Here is a 21,507-nt window from a genome sequence, read left to right as displayed (position 1 = left end):
CCACTCTACGTGCTGCCAATATCACTGCACAGACTATCAGGACTGGCAAGACGATGGATGGTACATGGCTTGCAGTATGGAGTATGGCCGAGACAGCTGTTGGTAAGTCTCCCATAGGTCTTTAAGCTTGATCCGCTCCGTTAGTTTAGTCGCTCAATACTGACACATGTAAGCCGTTTTGATCGGGCTTTGCCCCTCCTTTGCCGTCCTCATCAACGCGAACCGCAGAACGACTCACGAAGTCCGTGGATGGAGCTCCAATCTGCGCACCATGGGCAGTGCTTCAACACGTCCCAAACCCAAGGCACCGACTGAGTTGGATACGTTTTGGACAAACATACACGGCAGTGAGGAAGAGCTAGCAGGGAAACAAGATAGTGCCTCTCTCACTACGACAGTCGACCAAAGTGAAGAGGGCCTAGGCATGGCTAGATGAGTGCGTAAAATGGCATGAGAATGATGAAAATGTGAGACAGTAGTAACTGGTGCAAGTGCAGGGTATCACGCCGACTTGTCATGGTCCATGGAGTATACAACGTGTCGAACTCGCGTGAAGGTACATGTAACAACTATGCATGACATTTACGTCATGTTTCATACACTACTGCCGCACTACATTTTTGTATGTGTAATCATCTGAGACCAGGTTCTCTTCATCGATCGTTGCGACACAGCTCTACGTCTCTTTCACGACATCGGAGAAAGAAGCCAGTCTGACGCTAGTGAGCCACATTCACTTCGTTTCTGAGGCCCACACTTAGCTTGTTTGGTATATCACGGGTTCTAGCGCAGTCCGCGAACTGCAAGTGACGCCGACTTCTCTACAATAGCCAAATTCTCTTCGTTCGCGTTCGCGATACAACCTAACGTGCTCTGGTTTCAACCACCCCTTCCATAACCTCTCCAAGCACCTCTCTAAGAACTTGCGGCTGTTCTTCCAGCGCACCTACATCTTCAGGCTAACACATCCCAGGGCTTTACCTCACATAACCGAGAGACTTTCGGTCAGCCGAAAAGATGAGCGCCAATCAGGACTACATATCGCCGAACGAGCACCTCCAGCGGTCCCTCCAAAACACATCCGCATTCGAAGTCTTGGGCCACTTCTGCGGTATACCCGCTGTCGGCTCCCCCCAACGACTCAATGAGGCCGCCGTCGTCTGCATCGACGCAGAGTGGTGGCAAAAAGAGCCGAAACCCACCACCGAGCTCGGAATTGCAGAACTAATGCAGAAGGGACTGACCCCAACAATACACGCCGAAAACATCCTCTCTAGCATTCAAGTCGCCCACGCCCGCATCATCGAGAACGCGCACCTCACCAACAGATTCCCCGGTGCTGGTGACCCCGAGAACTTCCTTTTCGGCAAGACCAAGTTCGTCACTATGGACGAGGTGAAACAGGTACTCATCAACACGTTTGTGCGACCGCGGGAATACGGAGATGGGTCGGAACTGCAGCCTATCATTCTCGTCGGCCACGCTGTGGAGAACGAATTCGAGCATATGCAACGCGCATTCGGAGTTGACCTGCTGAGCTACGGTACTATCGTCAAGGTCATCGACACGCAGCTCATGGCGCAAGAGCTGGGTATCAAGGCACCACGAGGACCGTTCATCGGCCTGAAGGACCTTCTCGCACACTTCAACATGGTTGTACCCAACCTCCACACCGCTGGAAACGACGCAGCAGCTACACTCATGGCCGCCGTCTTACTCACCCTCAAGCCCTGGATGTACCCCGACGTCCCCGGCTCGCCACCCGCCATCGTCCAGGGCCGTAGTATGTCAGATGTGGTGGCTGGAGTCATGGAAATAGGACAGTCGTTGTCGCCGCCTCCGTGGGGTGAGCTTGTGTACTGCGTTCGTTGCGATCACAAGAGTCATCTCGCCAAATCCTGCTACACTGCTCTGACCTGTCAGATTTGCAGCAATTCGGGCGTCAAGAGGCTGTTTGGTGCGCGAAACACACATAAGACTACGAGGTGTATGTACCAGTACTTACCGATACCGCCAAGGGATTATGGATTTGGAGGGCAGTAGATTGAAGGGAACAGAGGCGAGAGATGAGACCAAGGAAACGTTTGAAAGGACTACCGGTAGAACACCCAGGTAGCTACGCAGCTACGAATGAAACCATCACACTGGCGTACAAGTCAGACCCCACCCTAGCCTAAACTGACCGTGGGCTACCTACTTTGCATGTGTTCATCTTGATGTAGGCTGTAGACCTGTTCAGTTCTTCCTTGGTGCCACATAGCTGCTCGTATATCAGCCCGCCCCATCTTCTCAACGGGGCCCAAACGCACACAACCCCTCCATATGCGTCCCCGCATTCTTCCTCCTCCACTCCTGAACTGCACATTCACACCTCCTACACTTCAGATCCGCATTGTGACACTCCATAAACCCATGCTCACCACTCCCACATCTCCAGCAAAAGACTTCTACACCAACAGGCGGCGCCGGCGTGGGCCAATTCATCAAGCTCTGCACCACGAACATCGCAGACTTGGAACTTGACTGGCCCACCCGCCCTGGCTTTGCCTTCGCATTCTGTAGAGACCCATAGAGCTCGAAACGGAGGGTTGAGAGGATAGCGACGATAGTGGCGTACATGGCTGCGTTGCCGCTGTTATCGGAGTGGTATACCGGGATGTTGAACTGTCTGAGGAGGTATGCGAAGTCTGCGTCTGCGTGGCGCGTGATTTTAGACTGTTGGGGTATGATCTGCGCATCGAGGCTCGCTACCGTGGTATCCAGAAGAGACGGGTCGAAGTCGAACGCCACCTTGCGGGCCTTGCTGATGCTGCTGTTGGAGCCAAAGGACATGTATATAATGGGTCGGTAGCCTGCATCCTCATTCTGCTCGTCCATGGGCTGGTGCCAGATCTGATGGAGCAGGAAAAGAGCTTCTTCTTGTGTTACGTAGACCGTGGTGCCGAAATGGAAAGGGTCGAGACCGGTGGCTGTAGAGTCGAGGTGCGCAGTGGAGCGGATGACAAGGTGTAGACACCATACTTGGCGTAGCAGGTCTTCTGCGTGCGGGCCAGCCATGACAGGCTGCCCTTGATTGATGCTAGATCGGTCGTAGGTGGTGATTCCTAGCTCGGTGAGGCGATACGGTGGGTGAGCTGACCACTTGCGGTGGAGGACGACGAGGACAGCGTGGTGAAGTAGGTTTGGAGCAGTTGTCGACGTTCCGAGATATTTGTGCAGGACGTCTTTGTCTGGAAGCTGGGCCAAGACGCCGCGGAGGGTTGTTAGCTTTGCTGACGTGGATTTTGACATGGCTTTGGAGCTGCGCGATGTCCATGGGTAGCAGCAAATGAGGGTTAGGAGATTTGTGTAGGTGAAGCTGTCGTCCGTTGGACGCGGCGCTCTGGGACGAGTCTAGTGCCATTAAATTTGAAGGTGAAGGTGAAAGTAGATGTGAAGATGAGAATGAGATTGACTTAGAATCTGGTTTTCGCGGTCTGCTGCTGCCCAGCGCAGCACATCTTTCTCGTTGCATTCGATTGAAGTCATGGCCTCGTGTAGCCATTACCAGCGTATTTGATCCAAGCGTGAGTATTTTTGACTTTTTCTCATGCCGAAGGAAAGTGTATGGCATCTCGTTGCAAAATGATCGCGTACGCCATGATAGATTATGGCTTTATTCACTCTTGACTTCATCGTCGACACGTTTTGGTGACTCACAGGGAGCTGTGACAGCTGATTGCAATTTTCGGCTGACGAAAGCTCATCGACCTGCACGGGATTCTACCGCTATGATGGGTGTGCCCGAAAAGACGACCTTGTGCTCTCCCTTGCAGAGAAATGAGGAGAGAGGTGAGGGGATTTCCCGAGGTCGGCCAGACGTTAGCGCAGCCGCTAATCCGTGAAGGGCCTAGCTCCAGACACCCTTGTAATCCCAGCGCATCCCCGCCATAGCTCCGCGAACCCTCAAAATCTGATCTCTCCAGCCTTATCATTGTCCATCGTCGACATAGCCCGCCCACCAAACTTCTATTATGTCGTCAGCGCCACCCAGAACCATAATTGATCTTCCGATTGAACTCATCGAGCTGATCGGAATGAATCTCATTGAGTATGCTCCATACAACGATTCCGTCGCACCAGTCATACCGCGATTACTCGTGGGGAGTTGCCAGGCAGTGTACAACACCCGTCTAGCATGTCGGGGTCTCAATAACGCTTTGAAAAAAGCGTTCCTAGAGGTCCTACATGATGTACCCTTCCAATGCACTGAGGAGCATCTGGGCCGTTTGACGCGATTGTTGCAGCTTCCCTGGGTGTCGCAGTCGTTCAAACAGCTCACTATCGGCGGTGCCAAGATAGCCAAAACACCCATACAACGATCCCGGGCGGTCTGGATACAGGACCATCTGGCGGACGCTTTCAAGACAATTCTCAGCATTGCGCCTCGTTTGGAAAGCATTAGATGTGTCCCAATCTTTGAGTCTTTTAAGCCAAACGATCCCCGTGACTCTTATGACAAAGACGTCGCCAATGAAACTATTCCAGAACGAAGGCAGGGTCCCTTCCGCTCTATAGACATCTTTGGAGTACGTCAAATCACCCATCGTTTCCACAGATAGTCTCAAAATAGAGGCTAACACGTGAACGTAGAAACTTTACACATCAATACACGAAAGCGGACACGCGGAAGCTCTTAGGTCGCTTTTGTTAGGATTCGACTACAGGGGAACACACAGAGTCTCAGCGCCGTATGAGATATCGTACCGCGGTCGAATAAAACTCTCCCCGTTCCTTGCGAAGCCACTACCCCATCTACAACACCTCGTCCTCGACTTGGGATGTCTACGATACAGCGCTGGCATTTCCAGTTCGACCCGTATGCCAGTCCTCGAGTCGTTGACGATCGTATACACAACGTTCCACAATAAGAGCGAACGGAATGTCGGGCCGTGGCCGGAGGGAAACCTGGACCTTCTGGCAAAGACTCAACCTCGACGGCTCGTGCTCACCAGCTATAGGTACATCACTCGAGAGGTACACGAGCCTCGAGAGAAGATTCTTGCTATTGTTCGTGCATTCAGCCACAGGCAAGGGCCACTACCGTGCTTAGAATTGCGTGACATGGATGTCGAATTGGATTACCATCGGGACGAACGGCCGATGCCAGCAGATACTTGGAAGTTCCCGGGGGACTTTCGCATCGCAGAGTTGAAGATTGCAAACGTGACGTGGTACCGACATGTGATCCATCGTGGCAGGTCAGAGCGCCGTGGCTGGTGCGAGACGGGTTGGGAACTGTTTCCTCAAATTTGTGACGCGTCAGATGTCGTACGTGTACGCGTGTGTGACGGGTCGGAGCCCATTGAAGAATGCTTTCTCGAAAGACCATATGAAGATTTGCATATTGATGGCAATAGCACGGATCATGATACCGAGACAGATCGCAGCACCACCGAAGACGGATTCGATGATTCAGACCGGTCCACAGACGAAGATGAAGACGATGACGAGGACGAAGATGAAGACGAAGATGACGACCATGACAATGACGCAATGGACGAGGCATAGGCTATGATGGTTATGCATAGCCACTGCTTTCGATTTGATACAAGGGGTCCATTTGCATAGTGTTGGCGCAGCTTTACGTTCGGTGACAGCTTCAACCTCCGCCAGGCTTCTTCAGCGCTCCACCAAGAATACTCGGGTCAAGCATCTTGGCTTCAGGGACGTCGACACCACAACGCACCCACATGCTGCTCCAAAGCGCACCGACTGCTCTTTCTTCGGGCATGAAAACGACTGTATTCACGTACGATCGTGTCGTGTTATAGCAGTCTGGCATGTTGAATAGTTGTGCCTCGCAGTTGTCGCCTTTGTTCGAATAGAACACGCCGCATCGCGCTTCGCTTGGGAGAGTGATACATGTACCGTTTTTCCATGTTTCGAGGGGCGGCGGGAAATATGTCTTCTGCAGGAGTTCGCCGCGGCAGTGCTTAGGGCCGCCTGCACCGGAGTATGTGAGGGCGAGAATCGGTATCTGTGGAGTGGTCGGCGGTCGAGGCTTAGGCGCGACGGACGGTTTTGGCGTAGCAATAGGCCCCAAGACACCTTCAGCGCTCCAACTCGCACTCGTTTGTGGTTCCGGTGTGAAGCCAATCATTCCGTCCTGGGTTTCGGTCATCGTGGTGGGTACGAGCGTCGCGCCAGACACGATGCTGCTGCCGTTGTACACATCGCCGCGGTCGAAGTCTGTGCCGTTCAACAGCGCCTTCGCCGCGACGATATCATCGCCATCTCCGACTCTTGCAGCTTGCGCGAGGTTGATTTGTATGACTGGTGTGGTTGGTGCGCGTACTTCGATGGCGGTCGCTAGCGAGATTGCGATGAAGAGGAGGAGGGAGACGGACGATGCGATGAGGATGATGCGCCGCGGTATGGACGACATCGCGGTGGTATTACATTACTTTTGGAGATTTGGGAGGTTGAAGGGGTATGCGACAATGTCGAGGTTCGTGGGCGACGCCAAGGAAGCGTCGGGGGTTGCTACACTACGCGTTTCATCCCCACGTCTTCCCCAGACATCGTCGCAGGCATGCAGGCAACTTTTCCACACTTCCCTGACAGCTGTATACACGTTCTTTACTTCATTCGGACATATGATCGTGCGCGAGTGTACAATCTCGATAGAGCAGCGGTTTAGACCGACATCTGTAGTTCAGTCACAATCCATCCCCTGACCCTTATACAGCTCGGTACCAGCCTTTGTGGGCTATTGCTTGGATTACACACCTTGTTTACATATAGGCTTTCCATTGTCGTGTAGCGAAAGCTGCACTAACGATTCGATATTGTGGTTTTAATGAATAGGGTAACGGCCGTCTTCCACTCCACGAAAAAGCGAGAGATTCACTGGAATGACAGCCATTGGTCCAAGCTCATGACAATTCTTCTAGGTATTGACGTGTAAACACAGATCACTGAGTACCAATCTTCCGATCACTCGCTGTTGCCTAAGCACTGGTCTGTCCCCTGCGCGATTTATGTCTCGGTTATCTCCCGTCAACCGTACTTAGCCACCCTCATCCCAGAGACCCGTCTACCTTAGACCATTACCCTCAATATCGACGATTCACCTACGCCAAATTCATCTATCTCTCGATGAAAGAAGGCGCGGACGAGACCCCGTCCTCGATTCCGGACATGGCTGCCGAGCTCTTGGACGCAAACCGACGAGCGCTAGCGTTAGCCCTTAAGAAGACTGACGCCAACAATTCGAACACATCTACCGCTCGACTTGAGATGATGAAGGCCGAGTCTAGATATCATTCGCTGAAGCGTCGCCAAAAGGCACTGCATCGTGAAGAGGCTACTGCTGCTCGAGAATACGGCCAATCTTGGTGCCAAAGCTTCTCTCAAAGCCTCCTTGATAAGCTCTCTCGCGAGTTGCGAGATATGATCTACGGTCACCTTCTCCCTCATTCAGCAGAAGTATCACTCCTGGGACAGGATTGGCGCGTTTCCTTCTGCCCTAGTCAGACGTTCGGCTCTTGGAACGACAGCGAACTCGATCCCATCCCTCATTATCTAACGAGTGAATTTATGGGCACTTCCTTCCAGAAAGAGATCATGGAGGAACTCCACAGACACGCACAATTCCGTATCTACCACTCAAACGATGTGGAAGAGTTTCTGGAAGATGGCCTGCCGCTAGCATCACTTCCGGTCCGGACTTTTGACTTCGTTCGCTCACTCACTGTTCTGCTATCCTTCCAAGCCCATCAGGACGTCGACAAACTCAGGTGGCGCAGAACGGGACAGTACGATCTTAGGGGCAACTCTGGAGGAGATCGTCAGAACTTGGAAGCTGTCGCTACCAACCATACCTTCGAGAAAAATGTCAAAGTGCTTGCTGTTATCGCCAAGATCAAGCAATTGAACAAGCTCGAACTGCATATCTTGATTCGCACCTGGACCCCTACAGGAGCGAGAGGCTTTGAGCGAGCTCTGGTTCCTTTTGTGCACGATCTGCAGGACCGCGGAGTGAAGGTTGACGGGGAAGTTCAGTCATATCGACGTGATTCCCGTCGTAACACTGAGATGTACACTGGCTGGAAATGTGACTTTACCCGTCCAGGGTCGCGCTAGAAAAGCCACCGACTCAAGACTTGTACTTTCGTAAGTTCCCAGCCTCATGGATATCCTGCAGATGCTTACCATCAGACATGACTGGATTTTTTATACGTTGAACCTGTCGATGAAGTCGAAGCTCGATGATCTCGTGAGGTCTCGTGTTCTCTAGAGTTTTTATTCCTATTGCTCCGGCTTCTCAGCACAACAATGTAGTCTTCACGCAGAAATATATCGTGAGACGGCTTAAGGAGTGTCGTCTTGCTATGCCACCATGTGGTGTATAAACGCGCTCGTGGATATATGCTCTCGTACAAGAGATGTTCTCACACATAGGACCACCGATAAAGGGCATCTTTGACACCTTAAACAAGAATTACTTCGATTGCTACAACATTTGTTCTGGTGCGTGATTCCCTTGCTGAAAACACTGCATCGTTCGGCGCCCATTCACGAAGTCGTTGTGAAACTGAAAGTGATATTTCGGCAAAGACTAAGACCATACAAGGATGCGAAGCCGTGCGCGAGCCTAGCACCATGTGGTACACGGTGATGCTACATTCCCCTAGTCTCGCTGACTCCTTCTAGGCTGCACCACACTGCACTTGTTTCTACGTGCAGGTGTAGCGCTCATACCTCTTGTCTTCTAGATCTAACATGCGCGCTTAGGGAAATAAGGTTTCTAGAGTAAGTTTGTCAGGGGGGCTTTCGAAAGGAGCGGCGATAGCAACTTCCACCTGGCCCGCTGACAGCAACATGCTCCGATCATAGGTAACTGTTTCCGTATCCGCCGGCTGGGGGTAAACGTTCCTGCCCCGCTTCTCGTACGAAACAACGACCTTGCAATCCTTTTCGACAAGCGTTTGGATATGCGGGAGCAGCACAGCTTTGTATCTGTAAAGCGCAATCTTCGTCCGCACACTGACATTAAGTGTGACGCTCATTCTGGAAACTTGTGCTGTTGCCGCGAGATCGCCAAGCCAACTCACCTGGCTCTCGAAGCGTTCCCTCTTTATATTAGCCTCTGCTGTCATGTGGCGAGCTATCACATAGTCCCGGGGACGTTGCGCAAGATCCACATAGTCCCGGTCAGGCGGGACCAAATGGTTGGGGATGGGGATGAATATGTCGACCGAGAGCGTTCGGAGGAAGTCGATGGGTCGGAAGGGCGCGTCCCTCAAGGGGCCAACACTAAGTAGGAAGGGAACGTCATCGATGTGCCAGACATTGTAGGAGGCGTACGTATTAAACTCTTCCGCGAGTTCGACCACAAACTCCTTTCCCATATACTTCTCCCTGAAATAGTGCTCAAATTTGTTGTCAAGGCCGCGAGCCTGGCCGCGACGGTCACTGTGGTCAACGTGGAGGTAGTATTTGTTCCCTTCGTTATCGGGCAGGTCTTTCTCGCGTTGAATGATGCTGACATCTGGAGCGCCACCCATGAGATGGAAGTAAACCATGTCTCGCACTTCGCGGGCAGAGAGACGTTCGAACATCTCAGCGGCGAACTGGCGGTTCAACGTGCAGGTGTAGTCATCAGTTGACTTGCCGAAGTTGCTTGAAGGCAATGTGACGTCAGTGATCAATCTGTGTTGTGCTGGAGTCTCACACTTACGTAGCCAAGCTACGCTTCTTGCGCTGAAGTGTGCTTCGCGTGCTTTGAAGTGCACGCAGCTTAGTCTCAAGCTCTTCGATCTCTTTGTCATTCACACTATTCCTACAATAGCTTCGTGAGCATCCAAAGAATGAGAATCAACGATTCACTTACATCTCTTGATTATCCCTTCGCTTCTGTATAATGCTGCGCAGTTGTAAGTTATTGGAATGCTGCTTGTGCGCACATCTACGCCGACTTACAATGAGATTGCCTTAGCCTTGGTCTTGAGTGGATTTCGAGGGGCCATCTTGGCGGTCTCGCGTTGATCGTGGTATGGCGGTAGCGATTGAAATGGAAGAGAAAGTTCGGGCGCTTGGAGTTGAGCTATATAAGACTGTCACGATGTGCAGTTGATAGGTGCTTAGTAGGTAACGTGATGGAGTCGCGAGCTAAGTAGGCACCACGATCTAGGCAAACACTGGGCTTGACGCACGTGCACTCGTCGTGAATGACCAGTTCGGTCTAGTCACAATTCCTATCGCAAAAGTTACTAGGCTGGAGAAGGAAATGCTAGCCCATCAATCTTCGGATTGCGTCGAGAAAATTACAACCCCAGATCTCTTCAAGCATCCCCACCCTCAGCCTTCTCCTTCGCCTTATCCAAATCCAACGGCACCCTAACCACAATCTTACCCCTCGCCCTCCCCGTCTTCAACTTCTCAAACGCCTTAGGCGCATCCTCCCATTCAAACACCTCATCAACCACAGCCTTGACCTTCCCCTCCTTCATCCACCCTCCAATCTGGCTCAGCGCATCCGACGACGGCTTCGCCATCAACAACTGATAGCTGTTCTTGCCGCCGCCCAGAAATCCCGGCAACAGCATATTGGAGCCCACATTCTTGATGCTAGCAACGCTCATCGCCGAGCCAATTTGCACGAACTTGCCGGCTGGAGTGAGGAAAGTGGAGGCGGCTTTGTAGAGGTTGGGTGGTGTGCCGATATTGTCGACGACGAGGGTGTAGGTCTGGCCTTTGGAGGAGAGAGTGTCGATAACATCGCTAGTTTTGTAGTCGATGACTTCGTCGGCGCCTAGGCTCTTGCAGAGATCGACGTTGGGCGTTGAGCAGGTGGTCGTCACGTGGCAACCCAGCGCTTTCGCGATTTGGATGCCGTACACACCGGTCCCGCCTGAGCCGCCGTTGATGAAGACTTTGTCGCCGCTCTTGACGTTTGGAGCGATGGCTTGGTATCTGGATATGGGGTTAGCATGGCTTTCAGCTGTGTTCTCGGGCTGCACGGCCTTACTCGGTCAGCCCCACGATGCCGACGCCTGCTGCGTCTTCGACCTTCACGCCTTCTGGTAATCTTGCCAGCATTTGTCTATCCACGGCTACGTATTGCGCCATGCTTCCTCCCGTCAGCGCACCAACCTTTGCGCCAAATACGAATTCGCCAATCTGGTACTCGTCGACTTTCTTGCCTACTTTGGCGACCTTGCCGCAAAAGTCGGCACCGGGGGTGATGTCGGAGCCGACAAGTCGCAGAGGCATTGGCCCTTCCGTGACTTTGTGGTCGACAGGATTGATCGCCATAGCGTGAACTTGGACCAGAATCTGCTCATCATGAAGCACTGGTTGTGGCGCGGCCTCATTGATCTGGAGGTTCTTCTCGATGCCGCCTTTGGTGCTGTTGTACTGCCAGGCCCTCATCGTGGACGCCATGTTGCTGTTTGATCGTAACGGAGCTTGTCGCGATAAATTTCCGATAGATTTGATGCCGTCGATGCGCGCTGTCCTTGTTATCTTATAGCGTGGAAACAGGCATGCGTCATGACGATTTGCGTTGAGCGGGGCAAGCAGCGCCACCACCGCCTGTCAGCACGAGCTTTGTGAGTAGACACCCATCTATCGGAGCTCCATTCAGGCGACCGGAGAGATCGCGCAGATTGAGCCTGGGTAGGACACCTACATTGTGGAATCCATTGAGGTGGGTATGCCTCCTTGCCCAATGGGTTGGCTTACTTGCGCTCGGTCGATCAAGGGGCATGCCCACATTATCACCTAGCCCGATCGGGCGCATTCTGCGCAGCGACAGCAGTCTCATCATGAGTTCTGGAAAGAGATCAATATCAAGATATGGGATATGAGCGAGATCATTGTTTGTGTCACGATGGATTTTTCAATTGATCGGTCCTGTACGTCGATGAGGAGCTGGAGGCCTAACAGCTGCAGCTCAGGCCGCCCTTTCGCCCTGCATGAAGCCTCTTACGCGTATGTAACAAACATCTGCTCAAAGCCAGTAACGTTCCACACACCGGTAATGGTGTTGAGCGTCAAGTTGGTTGGAGTGGTTGGTCCACGTTGAAGCGCCCCACTCTCGACATGACCGCCTGCAGCAACTACAGTTCCGTTCGTCCTTTCCAAATGATTGGCACCAGCCTTGACGGTGAAGTTTGCGAGGCTGATATCTAAGGGGTTGCGAGATGCGACAGATGGCGAGCCTAAATGTTGTCAGCACATACGTTTCTCGACATTGCGCAGGTGCAATGGGTATACTTACCATAGTACTGCGCATTGAGCTCCTCAGGAGAGATGAACAGCTCGTAGTACCCTCTGTAGTAGCCTTCAGTCCACTGAAGCTCCCGGTTGTCACGCACGAGCGCTGCGGACCGGTCACTCGAATTCGCAATAGACCTACCAGCGCCATAACCGCTGGATGAAACGGCCGTGCCAGCAAACTCGACGCCGATGGCACCAGCACCAGTCGCCTGGTCGTATGGGGTCTCGTCGAGCCAGACAAGATCAGACACCCAGTTGGCATGAGAATCGCCAGCCAAGAAGGCGGTGTTCGGAATTTCGTTGCTGTAAAGGTGATGAAGAGTGCGGTTGCGGTTGGCAGTGTATCCGTCCCACTGATCAGCATTCAGCTCGTTGCTGTACACTGCGCTGTTGTTCATCCGGGAGAAGATGATCTGATTACCGATAATCCTCCAGGTAGCACCTCGTTCATGCGACTCGGACAGCTGGTTGTAGAACCAGTGTTCCTGGCGACTACCCATGAGCGAGCGGCCAGCGTCATCCTTGAGATCCTCGATGTAGTCGTCATTCCAGTTCAGAGTCGTGATGGATCGATCGTAGTTGCGAGTGTCGAGCATGATCAGGTCGAAGAGTTTGCCCATCTTGAAGTTGCGCCAGATGCGGAGGTTGTCATCCATGTCGACCTGGCGAATGCTGCGGTCGTTATTAGCGAGATCAGGGACGATCAAAGCGAGATACGTACGGCATCCACTCGAAGTAGGCGCGAACAGCGTTCATCTTCCTGGAGTCAACGCTCACTCCTCCGAACTTCTTGAAGCTTTGTTCAGTGTTGTTCATGCCGCTAAAGCCATCGCGATAACCGTTGTTCGCGACCTCTGTCCATCCGTTAGTTGAGTATAGAGGTGCCATGCCAAGCAACATACCATGGTCATCCCATGTTGGAATCCAAGCAAAGTTCTGGTGAGCAAGGCGAAGGTCGTCATCAGTGCGATACTGGCCAATCCTCGTTCGGTAGTCTTCGAGACGGATCAGTAGCTGTCAGACCCAATGATCAGTTGCTTACGAACCGTAAAGTGTGACAATCTCCCGCGATGGGTTCGTGGCGCGCGGGTCTTGGCCGAGCTTGCCCTTGGTGGACTCATAGATGTAATCACCAAGATGAACCTTCATCTCCAGATTAGCAGAGTCAAAAATGCGCGTCATCATCATACTTACGAAGAAGTCAACTTGATCTTTCCTAGCAGCATTGCCGTAAGCGTTGAAGTAGCCATTCTGCCAGTTGGAACAGGAAAAGATAGCAAGACCAACTTTGGAAACATCGTCGTCTTCGTCGGGGCTGGTCTTGGTTCTGCCGAGTGGACTCTTGTTGGAGCTACCACAAACGTTGAACTGGTAATAGTACTGGGTGAATGGGGACAGGTTCTTTGCTTCAATCTTCTCAGAGTTAGCTTATCACCCGAAATACCCCTGGCTTAGATCTTACCTTGACGGTGAAGTCGATGTCGGAAGTGGTATATGCTTGGCCTTGATCGACGATGCTGGAGAAGTTGCCGTCCGTACCAACGCGGTAGTCCACGCAGATAGGGTTTGGTGAGGCCTTGATGTACTTCTCCGTCTCGTGGTTGTAGAAAGCTACATTGCCCGTAACTGTCACGTTCGATCCGTCGTTCTCGAGAGATGGCGCAATGCGTGTCCAGAGAATGACAGAGTCGGGATAAGGATCTCCAGAGGCGACGCCGTGCGTGAAGCTTAGCTGAGCCGGATCCCACGGAGTCGCCCGCTTGATGAGGCTTCTCTTCGCGACCTTCGGCACATCAATGCCAAGGCCTTCGTGTCGGCGAGAAGGCGAGTGGTAGTTCAGGTTGCCATCGAAAGATGCACACACGAGCGAGGCTAGAGGCGCCGCTGCAAGAAGGATCGAAAGCATTGCGAAGATCAAAGAAGCTTCGGTGACTCTCTTCTTAGTTTTCAAAGTCCCGAGACTTCAGAAAGCTTAAGTACTTCCATCGCACTTCGACGTGCCGTCCTTCGCGTACAATTTCATCGCCTTCGTACTACTCCGGCCGCCAACATTACCGCATCGTGCATTCAGTACAGTTCTGACAGCAGCTGTGGCCAATCGCATAGAGTGCATTGTAAGTGTGTAAAAGAGTGCCTGTTGATCGTCAACCGCGACATATGCACGATGCGCATGTGCCGGGAGGATGAGCTGAGATTGGCCGAGCGCGACTTCATCCCGCTGGACAGGCTAGCCCGTTGTGGGGATATGCAGCGCGTCGAACGTCGTTGATCCTGGCATGACCTACAGTGGGTGAGGAGTCAACGCGACGATGCGGAACTCTAAGGTGCAGTCTTTGGGGTGACAGAAGAAGAGGGTTACTTGGCTTTCCAGCTCCCAGTCCGCGGAAAGAGATGGCGCTAGTATTAGAAGGGTTTAGCGCCAACCGCGCCGCATGCTCCCTAACCATGGAGAACTCCATCGTCCATTCCTTCGACACCCACCCCGTCTAGCTTTCCGAAGAACTCCTGAGTCTCTCTCTCATTCCTGACCTACACTTTCTGTACGTACGAGTTGCAGTGCGGATCTGGCCTTTCTTTCGATGCCCAATTTTCCGCTTCTAAAGCGCTTGCTTGCTTCTCTATCTTGATTCAACCAATTATTGCATCATTTACACCCCGCCGTAAACGTTCCCGTGTTGTCCACGTTGCATTGTCGGAACTGCCATTCGCGCAAGAGCTATCACGGTATCGCTGATGTCGTTGTACCTATACCGACCACGGAATGTTTAAACACGGAACATTACTGCTGCGTGGGAAGCCCCCCGGCTTGCCTAGACCCTTCACGCTATGCAATGCGGTACCGCTTCATAAAAGTACCAGTCCCTGTCTTCTTCCTGGAGTTCGTATGAAGCACACCATCTTCTCCAGGGAGGTGTATCAGCCTTTACCCTTTTCCAACCGGCGTGAGCTCCGGGACTATTACATTACGAAAGAAATGAAGACTAGAACGATCTACCTCTGCGGACCCAAGTTTGCCATTGAGCAGGATTATCGGCGATTGTTAGAGGATCATGGCTTGAACCCGGGGATGACTCTGTCGACCTATACCTGGAAGGGGTTGACTAGAGGGGTTTACGCAGTCATGCCTACTGTGGAGGATGCGGCCCGAGCCGTCGCAAAGGTCGAAGGTGCACTCCTTTTTGACACCAAAGTCCTTGTTTGGCCCTATCCTGATGAAGGATTCTTGGACTCCAAAGTCTATCAGTTCGAGTGGGGCTGGTATGCTACGAGTGGGCCAGGCATCGAGAATATACGGTTGCGTGCACCTTTACTGTCCCCACCGGTCGATATATTTAGGCCGATTAAGGAGGGTGCGTTCTGCCTCCGTTGTGAAAGCAAATAAGCGTTGACTAATTTGGTTCAGCCCGCCAAGTAGTTGTGAAAAGTTGTCAGGGGTACTTTCGCGGCGTAAAAGCCAGGGACTTGCAAGTGGAAGTTTATAATCTGTTTCATTCTTTTGATGTGGAGTGCTTTGAGATGAACAAGCTGACATCGGGGGAATGGTTTATAGTTCTCAATTTCGTTGATGCTGAGCAAGCAGAGATTGCTCGAACGACGTACAGCACGTATACGTTACCGAGCGGTAATCGAATCAAGTGTGCATCTAACAGGGTGCCGAAGCGCTTTCTAAAAGATATGCCCTGGGAATCCAGTCGGAGTGAAGGGTGAGTCTCTTACCCGCACAGTTTTGGCCGCGATACTAATGGTGTCTTCACCAGGCGTGAGTCCCACTCCGAACGAGGTCTCGTCACGGGCAAAAACCTCGAGCATGTAAGCCATCATCCTTTTACTGTCGCCGCTCTTCAATACAGCGAAGTGGACATTGCTAACCCAAACAACAGCTGCAAGAGGATGTGTTTCGCAAGTGGTTGTTGGGCAAGAACGATCGAGGTCTCTGGGTTCCTGGGTATGTTCATGACAGTACAGCTGACTTATTCGTGACTAATGGCTGCAACAGGCACAAATATTAGACAAGAATTTATATGATCTCCACAAAGATAACACATCCCATCTAATCAACCTTATAAACAAGCTTAACACCCGAAACCTTCCCATCCTTCAAATCCTGCAACCCCTGCGGCACACCCTCCAGCCCACTCCTCACCTCAATCGGATGCGTCTTCAGCTTGCCTTGGCCAAACCACTCCTCAGCCTGCTTCCAGAACCTAGCACCAAACTCGTAATCCTCTTGACTGGCGCCAACCTTCTCGCTGTACGCTTCACCCAGCGCAGTATACGCGAAAGTGAACTTGGTCTTCACATCGCTCCTCGGGTAGTTGTTCACGGGCAGAAGAGCAGACATGTGACCACCCGTGGAGCTAATAGCCGCAGCGGTGATGTCGAATGAGTTTCCTTCGGCGATGCAGTCGAAGGCCAGTTTGAGCTTGTCGTTGGTAGCTTCGCGGATCTTGGCGCCCACATCCGCGTCTTTGTAGTTGAAGACCTGGTCGGCGCCTAGTTTGCGGAGGAGGTCGAAGTTGTGCGGTGAGGATGTCGCAATGACCTCGCAGCCTGTGTGCTTTGCGTATTGAATGGCGAGGGTACCTGTTGCGGTGGAGCCGCCATAGATGAGGACGGGAGTTGGTGATTGGACCTTCGCGGGTGGGAAGGGTAGGCCGAGTTCTTGGTAGAGGCCTTGGGCTACGGTTGTGATGCCGACGCCTAGAGTGGCGGCATCTTCGAGCGACATGTTGGAGGGGATCTTTAGATTGATTCCGGTCTTGGCTTTGACATGTTCGGCGAAGGCGCCGTTGGAGTGGTCTGCTGGGTCGCCTGGGATGTGTTAATAACCTGCTTTCATGATGGTAAATGATGGATCTACCTCCGCGAACAAATCCAGCAATTCGGTCTCCAACCTTGTAGTTTGTTACATCCTTGCCAACTTCCTCGACTTCACCAGCATAATCGCATCCAGCGATAGCACCCGGCGCCGCGGCCCTATCGATGTTCTTCCAGTCCGTCGGGTTCAACGCTACAGCTTTTGTCTTAACCAGGAGCCAATTCTCAGCCGGAAGCTTAGGGATCGGGACGTCATTGCGCAGTTCAGATACGCCGTTAGAGACGTGTACAACTGCTCTTTGTGTAGACATGTTGCGTGTGTAAAAAGCACTTGGGAGTCTGGTATGTAAGTTTCGGAATTTGATGAGATGGGGAAAGACGGTTTTCATCATTTATAAAACTAGACTCTTTGAGGTCCATTTCTGCTATGATGCAAGATGTACTAGTGGATTTGTAATGGGAGGGGACTACCGCGTCATGCAGCCTTCTTTAGGACTACCCGTAGACGGGCGGAGCGGAGTATGCTCGGCGAATTCTGTGGAACATGCTGAGCATACTGGAAGGCCAGTGAACATCGATTACTTGTAGTGTGTCGTGACATGGCATGCTATGGCCCGGTATGGCATGACATTTGACACAATATGTGTGTGGTGAGTGCCGTTGTAGCAGTCGCTGACAGGAGTGTGATGGTCCAAGCTCGGACTGCGCTAACTTTGGCGCAAGGGTCCAGCATCGCGACAGCTCCATGCGTAGCTTTCCTACTCTAAGCCCAGCATATGCAATTGTCCCGAAGCTTGTCAAGTGCATAAACTCCGATTGCGACCATGGACGAACCTCAGCGACCACCGACACCCGATGACGAGGACATCAAGCTCAACTTCTTCCCCGACCCCCCGCCTTTCTACAAGCACTTCACAACCGAAAACCTCACGCGACTCAAAGAGATTGAGAAGGAAGCTGCGCCCGAAGATGACGAAACGAAATCCTCGCCCTCATATCCAGCGACGAAGCTCACCGCAGAGCAAATCCTCGCTTTACCGACCGAGCTGCGCTACCTGATCCCACCCGAACCGCCCGCCGACGATGCCGAATTCCACGTCTTCGGTACAAAAGAAAAGGCCAAGGGTAAAGATGTCTTCCAGCAAAACATGGACTTCATAGCCGAGCAGCTCAAGTGGCAGGATGTCTTCCCAGACTGGGCGTACGAACAACTCTACCCTTCCTCCTCCACCGAGCCCACGACCGACGACCCCTCCGCGCAAGCACCTACGGCGAATAACTCCGCGTCTCTCGACCGGCAAAACTATCTCTTCAGATTCCTACGCAGCATACTCATGAGTTACATATCGCTATTGGGCATCGTGGCCGCGAACCCGACGTCAGAGCAAAAAGAACAGAAGCTCAAGGATATCATGACGCTGGTCGCGAATATGCATGCGCTGATCAATGAGTACCGGCCGCATCAGGCGAGGCAGACGCTTATTGCGAAGATGGAGGAGCAGGTGCGCAAGAAGAGGGAGGAGGTCGAGGGTGTGAGGAGGATGGGGGAGAAGGTCAAGGAGGTGCTTGCTGGATTTGGTGGGGTGGATGGGGAGGATAAGTCGGGTGATGGGGGTGAAGAGACTCTAGAGGATGGTATGAGGGCGAGGGAGGAGGACAGAAGACGCGTGCAGAGGGGCATGTGGGAGGCTATTGGTGAGGTTGTGGGATAAGACGCGCCAGATTAGGCAGTTATCACGACGAATGTCATTGTCATATGAGGCAACGGAAGCTGGTGTTTGCTGTCGGCGCGCCATCGACACACGAGTTCTCCCGTACCTCTGAAGCCGGCACATAACGCGTCTGCCGCATCAGCGCAAAGAAGCGTCAGGGTATCTTTGATAAACACCGCAGACGTTTGATCTGAGATCCACTGCGCCTAGTATACATCGCAGGCAAGCAACCGCACTGATGTGGTCTGGCATGGGGTTGGATATCCAGGTATGAACTGCTTCGCGCCACACCGACAATAGATACACCCACAACCACTTGTTCCTCCACATACGACCATAGGATCATGAAAATTAGGCTTCCCGTCCGCTCAGCCATATACAAGCATGATACCGGCGGATTAGTAGTTAGGTGGGTGACCACTAGCGAATCCCCCCTGTTGTATGTTGTTCATCTTTTTGTCAGTTGAACTATCTTTTTGCAACCTTAGCGACTCTGGCCATGACGTCATGGCACCTGCCGTCCTGCAGCCTTCCAGGAACACCAATCCAGCACCTCCCTAGGGTTGGCCTACGATCATTCTCAGCCACGTCCAAAGCCACATTTTTTTTACTGATCAGCTGTTCCTCCATCGTTCATCTCATTGTTTCGGAACTTCCCGCTGTCGCATGCGCCGGTTGATGTTGTGCTTGTGACACCGACGTAAGGCTGAACGGGTTCCAAGGTTGGCACGCGCTCAGCCCTGGTGCGCAGACCGCCAAATACTCGATAAAGAAGGCGACCACAGCTGAGTCTTTGGGCGATTTCAGCCTCTGACCGACTCTCCTTCAGCCTACAAACGCCTAGAGATAAGCAAGTAAGACGAGGGGACTGCTAATTATCTAGACGCGACCGCGTCGTTTCTCTCAAGTCTCTACGCGCTTCTTTGGTCTACTAATTCACCTATCGTTAATCTTTTGGATCTGCCTTGCGCGCAAGTTTCTTTTCCCAGCTTCTCAACATGCCTTCCACGACTTCAACGCGGCCAAGTAAGCGCCTAGCCATCTTCTGCGACGGAACATGGGTAGGTCGCGAAACCCAAGTCGAAGACGCGCCTCCAAGCAACATCCGCCAACTCGCCAACATGGTCGGCGAAGTACAATACTCCACCGACGACAAGACAGCCGCAAAAGTCCACCACATCAAACCGCACAAAACAGCCACCAGCAGCTCGACTCCCGACATCATCGCCGGCTACCAGGAAGGCGTAGGTCTTAACAAGACCTTTCTGCAATATATCTGGGACGGCGCAACCGCGTCCACCATCAGCGACGAGTGCATAGCCGTGTACCGCTTCATCGTCGAAAACTACACGCCTGACCATGAGATCTGGTTATTTGGATTTAGTCGCGGCGCCTTCACCGTGCGTTGTGTAGCGGGCATGATAAACAACTGCGGCATAATAAAACGACTCCCGTCATACTCCGACGCAGAAGTCCAACGTCTCTGCTACGAAGTCTTCCGCACCTACCGCAGCAACCTCCCTGTCGACGCCCCCAAAAGCGAGGAGTGCCAGAGATGGAAAGGCCTGGGCGATAGAGTCTGGCAGGTCAAACGACCAATCCGGTTCCTGGGTATCATCGATACAGTCGGCGCACTCGGTATCCCGCGCCTGAATGCCGGAATAGGATTCGACTGGTCCCCCTTCGAGTTCTTCGATCAAACCGTTTCTAGCGTTGTGCAACACGTGTATCACGCGCCCTGTCTGCACGACCGCCTCTGGATCTTCCAGCCTTGTCTCGTGTACCCCAACGATAACGACGAAGAGGAGAAGGACAGAGCCGTAGTAAACCAACGCTGGTTCCCAGGTACCCACTACGACGTCGGCCGCATGACCTTCCGCTTCGTGCGGCAAAGCCCCGCGAACTGGATCGAAGACGCGCTGGGTTGGTTGCCAAATCTCCTCTCGCGGACTATCTATCCGAATGAAGTGCTCAGCGATGCGGTGTTACGGTGGTTAGTACAGGGAGTACGGGATGTAGACAACGACTCTGCAACGCCGTTGATGCCTAATACCGAGCAACACATCTCCACTCTCAGCACGCGGCTTGGCGAATCTTCGTTAGCACTGCCGAAGGAGCCTGCAGCACCGAGTGCACGCACAGGAAGCGGCGATATATACGGCGACGTTCTCGCCTACGCCCCCGGTGGCGTGCTGTTTAGCGCTATTCAACGGACGTCCCGCTCTATCACTAGTGCTCTAAACAACGTGTTCCCCCAACTCGGCGACAACCTACAAGGTCTACTGGGTATCAAGACGCTTGTTGGTATCCTGACTGCTACGGCTGATCGACGCATACCGGGGACGCAGGCAGATGTTTATCCGTATATGGAGGAGGAGAGTGTAGTGGTGGAGGGAAGGGAAGTCAGTTTCTCAGTAGAGAAATTAGCGAGGTTGAATGAGAAGAATGAGAGGGGGGTGTTGAGGTATCCGAGTCAGACGCTTGAGGCGTTTTTGTTGTGGAAGAGGGTTTTTGGGAGGGACGAGAATGAGTGATGGATAGGGTAGTGGTAATGAGGGGGTTTCGGTTAATCTGTAAATAATGTGGTGGTAAGGGTATACATTGTTTCTTAGTTGGCTTCAGAATGGCTTCGCTTTACTTGCTCTTGTTCATCTGAAAAGCAGCTTCATTCGCAAATGCCTTCTTGTCAACAACTTGGTCCCTAGTAAAA

General features: G+C 52.5%; 9 protein-coding genes across 9 annotated transcripts; 4 read left to right on the top strand and 5 right to left on the bottom strand.

Moving 5' to 3' along the window:
* Positions 1 to 1,017: 1,017 nt before the first annotated feature.
* On the top strand, positions 1,018 to 1,850 carry J4E88_003956 (uncharacterized protein; the record flags this gene model as incomplete). Its single annotated transcript, XM_049397604.1, has 2 exons — positions 1,018 to 1,783; positions 1,825 to 1,850. 2 exons carry the CDS (start codon positions 1,018 to 1,020, stop codon positions 1,848 to 1,850), a joined length of 792 nt encoding a protein of 263 aa, XP_049256992.1.
* A 385-nt stretch (positions 1,851 to 2,235) lies between these two features.
* J4E88_003955 (uncharacterized protein) lies at positions 2,236 to 3,291 on the bottom strand (the record flags this gene model as incomplete). Its single annotated transcript, XM_049397603.1, has 2 exons — positions 2,236 to 2,260; positions 2,504 to 3,291. 2 exons carry the CDS (start codon positions 3,289 to 3,291, stop codon positions 2,236 to 2,238), a joined length of 813 nt encoding a protein of 270 aa, XP_049256991.1.
* A 2,350-nt stretch (positions 3,292 to 5,641) lies between these two features.
* J4E88_003954 (uncharacterized protein) lies at positions 5,642 to 6,427 on the bottom strand (the record flags this gene model as incomplete). Its single annotated transcript, XM_049397602.1, has 1 exon — positions 5,642 to 6,427. The coding sequence occupies one exon, from the start codon at positions 6,425 to 6,427 to the stop codon at positions 5,642 to 5,644; it is 786 nt and encodes a 261-aa protein (XP_049256990.1).
* A 755-nt stretch (positions 6,428 to 7,182) lies between these two features.
* Positions 7,183 to 8,127, top strand: J4E88_003953 (uncharacterized protein; the record flags this gene model as incomplete). The annotated part of the gene is made up of 1 exon (XM_049397601.1): positions 7,183 to 8,127. The coding sequence occupies one exon, from the start codon at positions 7,183 to 7,185 to the stop codon at positions 8,125 to 8,127; it is 945 nt and encodes a 314-aa protein (XP_049256989.1).
* Positions 8,128 to 8,774: 647 nt separating this feature from the next.
* Positions 8,775 to 11,430, bottom strand: J4E88_003952 (uncharacterized protein; the record flags this gene model as incomplete). Its single annotated transcript, XM_049397600.1, has 6 exons — positions 8,775 to 9,666; positions 9,725 to 9,826; positions 9,878 to 9,910; positions 9,967 to 10,090; positions 10,343 to 10,959; positions 11,015 to 11,430. 6 exons carry the CDS (start codon positions 11,428 to 11,430, stop codon positions 8,775 to 8,777), a joined length of 2,184 nt encoding a protein of 727 aa, XP_049256988.1.
* A 543-nt stretch (positions 11,431 to 11,973) lies between these two features.
* Positions 11,974 to 14,173, bottom strand: J4E88_003951 (uncharacterized protein; the record flags this gene model as incomplete). Its single annotated transcript, XM_049397599.1, has 6 exons — positions 11,974 to 12,209; positions 12,269 to 12,939; positions 12,989 to 13,121; positions 13,170 to 13,262; positions 13,314 to 13,680; positions 13,730 to 14,173. The coding sequence occupies 6 exons, from the start codon at positions 14,171 to 14,173 to the stop codon at positions 11,974 to 11,976; spliced, it is 1,944 nt and encodes a 647-aa protein (XP_049256987.1).
* Positions 14,174 to 16,318: 2,145 nt separating this feature from the next.
* Positions 16,319 to 17,396, bottom strand: J4E88_003950 (uncharacterized protein; the record flags this gene model as incomplete). The annotated part of the gene is made up of 2 exons (XM_049397598.1): positions 16,319 to 17,079; positions 17,129 to 17,396. 2 exons carry the CDS (start codon positions 17,394 to 17,396, stop codon positions 16,319 to 16,321), a joined length of 1,029 nt encoding a protein of 342 aa, XP_049256986.1.
* Positions 17,397 to 17,909: 513 nt separating this feature from the next.
* Positions 17,910 to 18,797, top strand: J4E88_003949 (uncharacterized protein; the record flags this gene model as incomplete). Its single annotated transcript, XM_049397597.1, has 1 exon — positions 17,910 to 18,797. The coding sequence occupies one exon, from the start codon at positions 17,910 to 17,912 to the stop codon at positions 18,795 to 18,797; it is 888 nt and encodes a 295-aa protein (XP_049256985.1).
* A 998-nt stretch (positions 18,798 to 19,795) lies between these two features.
* J4E88_003948 (uncharacterized protein) lies at positions 19,796 to 21,331 on the top strand (the record flags this gene model as incomplete). The annotated part of the gene is made up of 1 exon (XM_049397596.1): positions 19,796 to 21,331. One exon carries the CDS (start codon positions 19,796 to 19,798, stop codon positions 21,329 to 21,331), a length of 1,536 nt encoding a protein of 511 aa, XP_049256984.1.
* Between the last annotated feature and the right edge of the window lie 176 nt (positions 21,332 to 21,507).

Source organism: Alternaria novae-zelandiae, assembly GCF_023758075.1.
Source record: "Alternaria novae-zelandiae strain BMP 2774 chromosome Unknown scaffold_6, whole genome shotgun sequence".
Lineage (NCBI taxonomy): Eukaryota > Fungi > Ascomycota > Dothideomycetes > Pleosporales > Pleosporaceae > Alternaria > Alternaria novae-zelandiae.
Note: the sequence above shows the minus strand (reverse complement) of the source record. Positions and strands in the feature narration are given on the sequence as shown.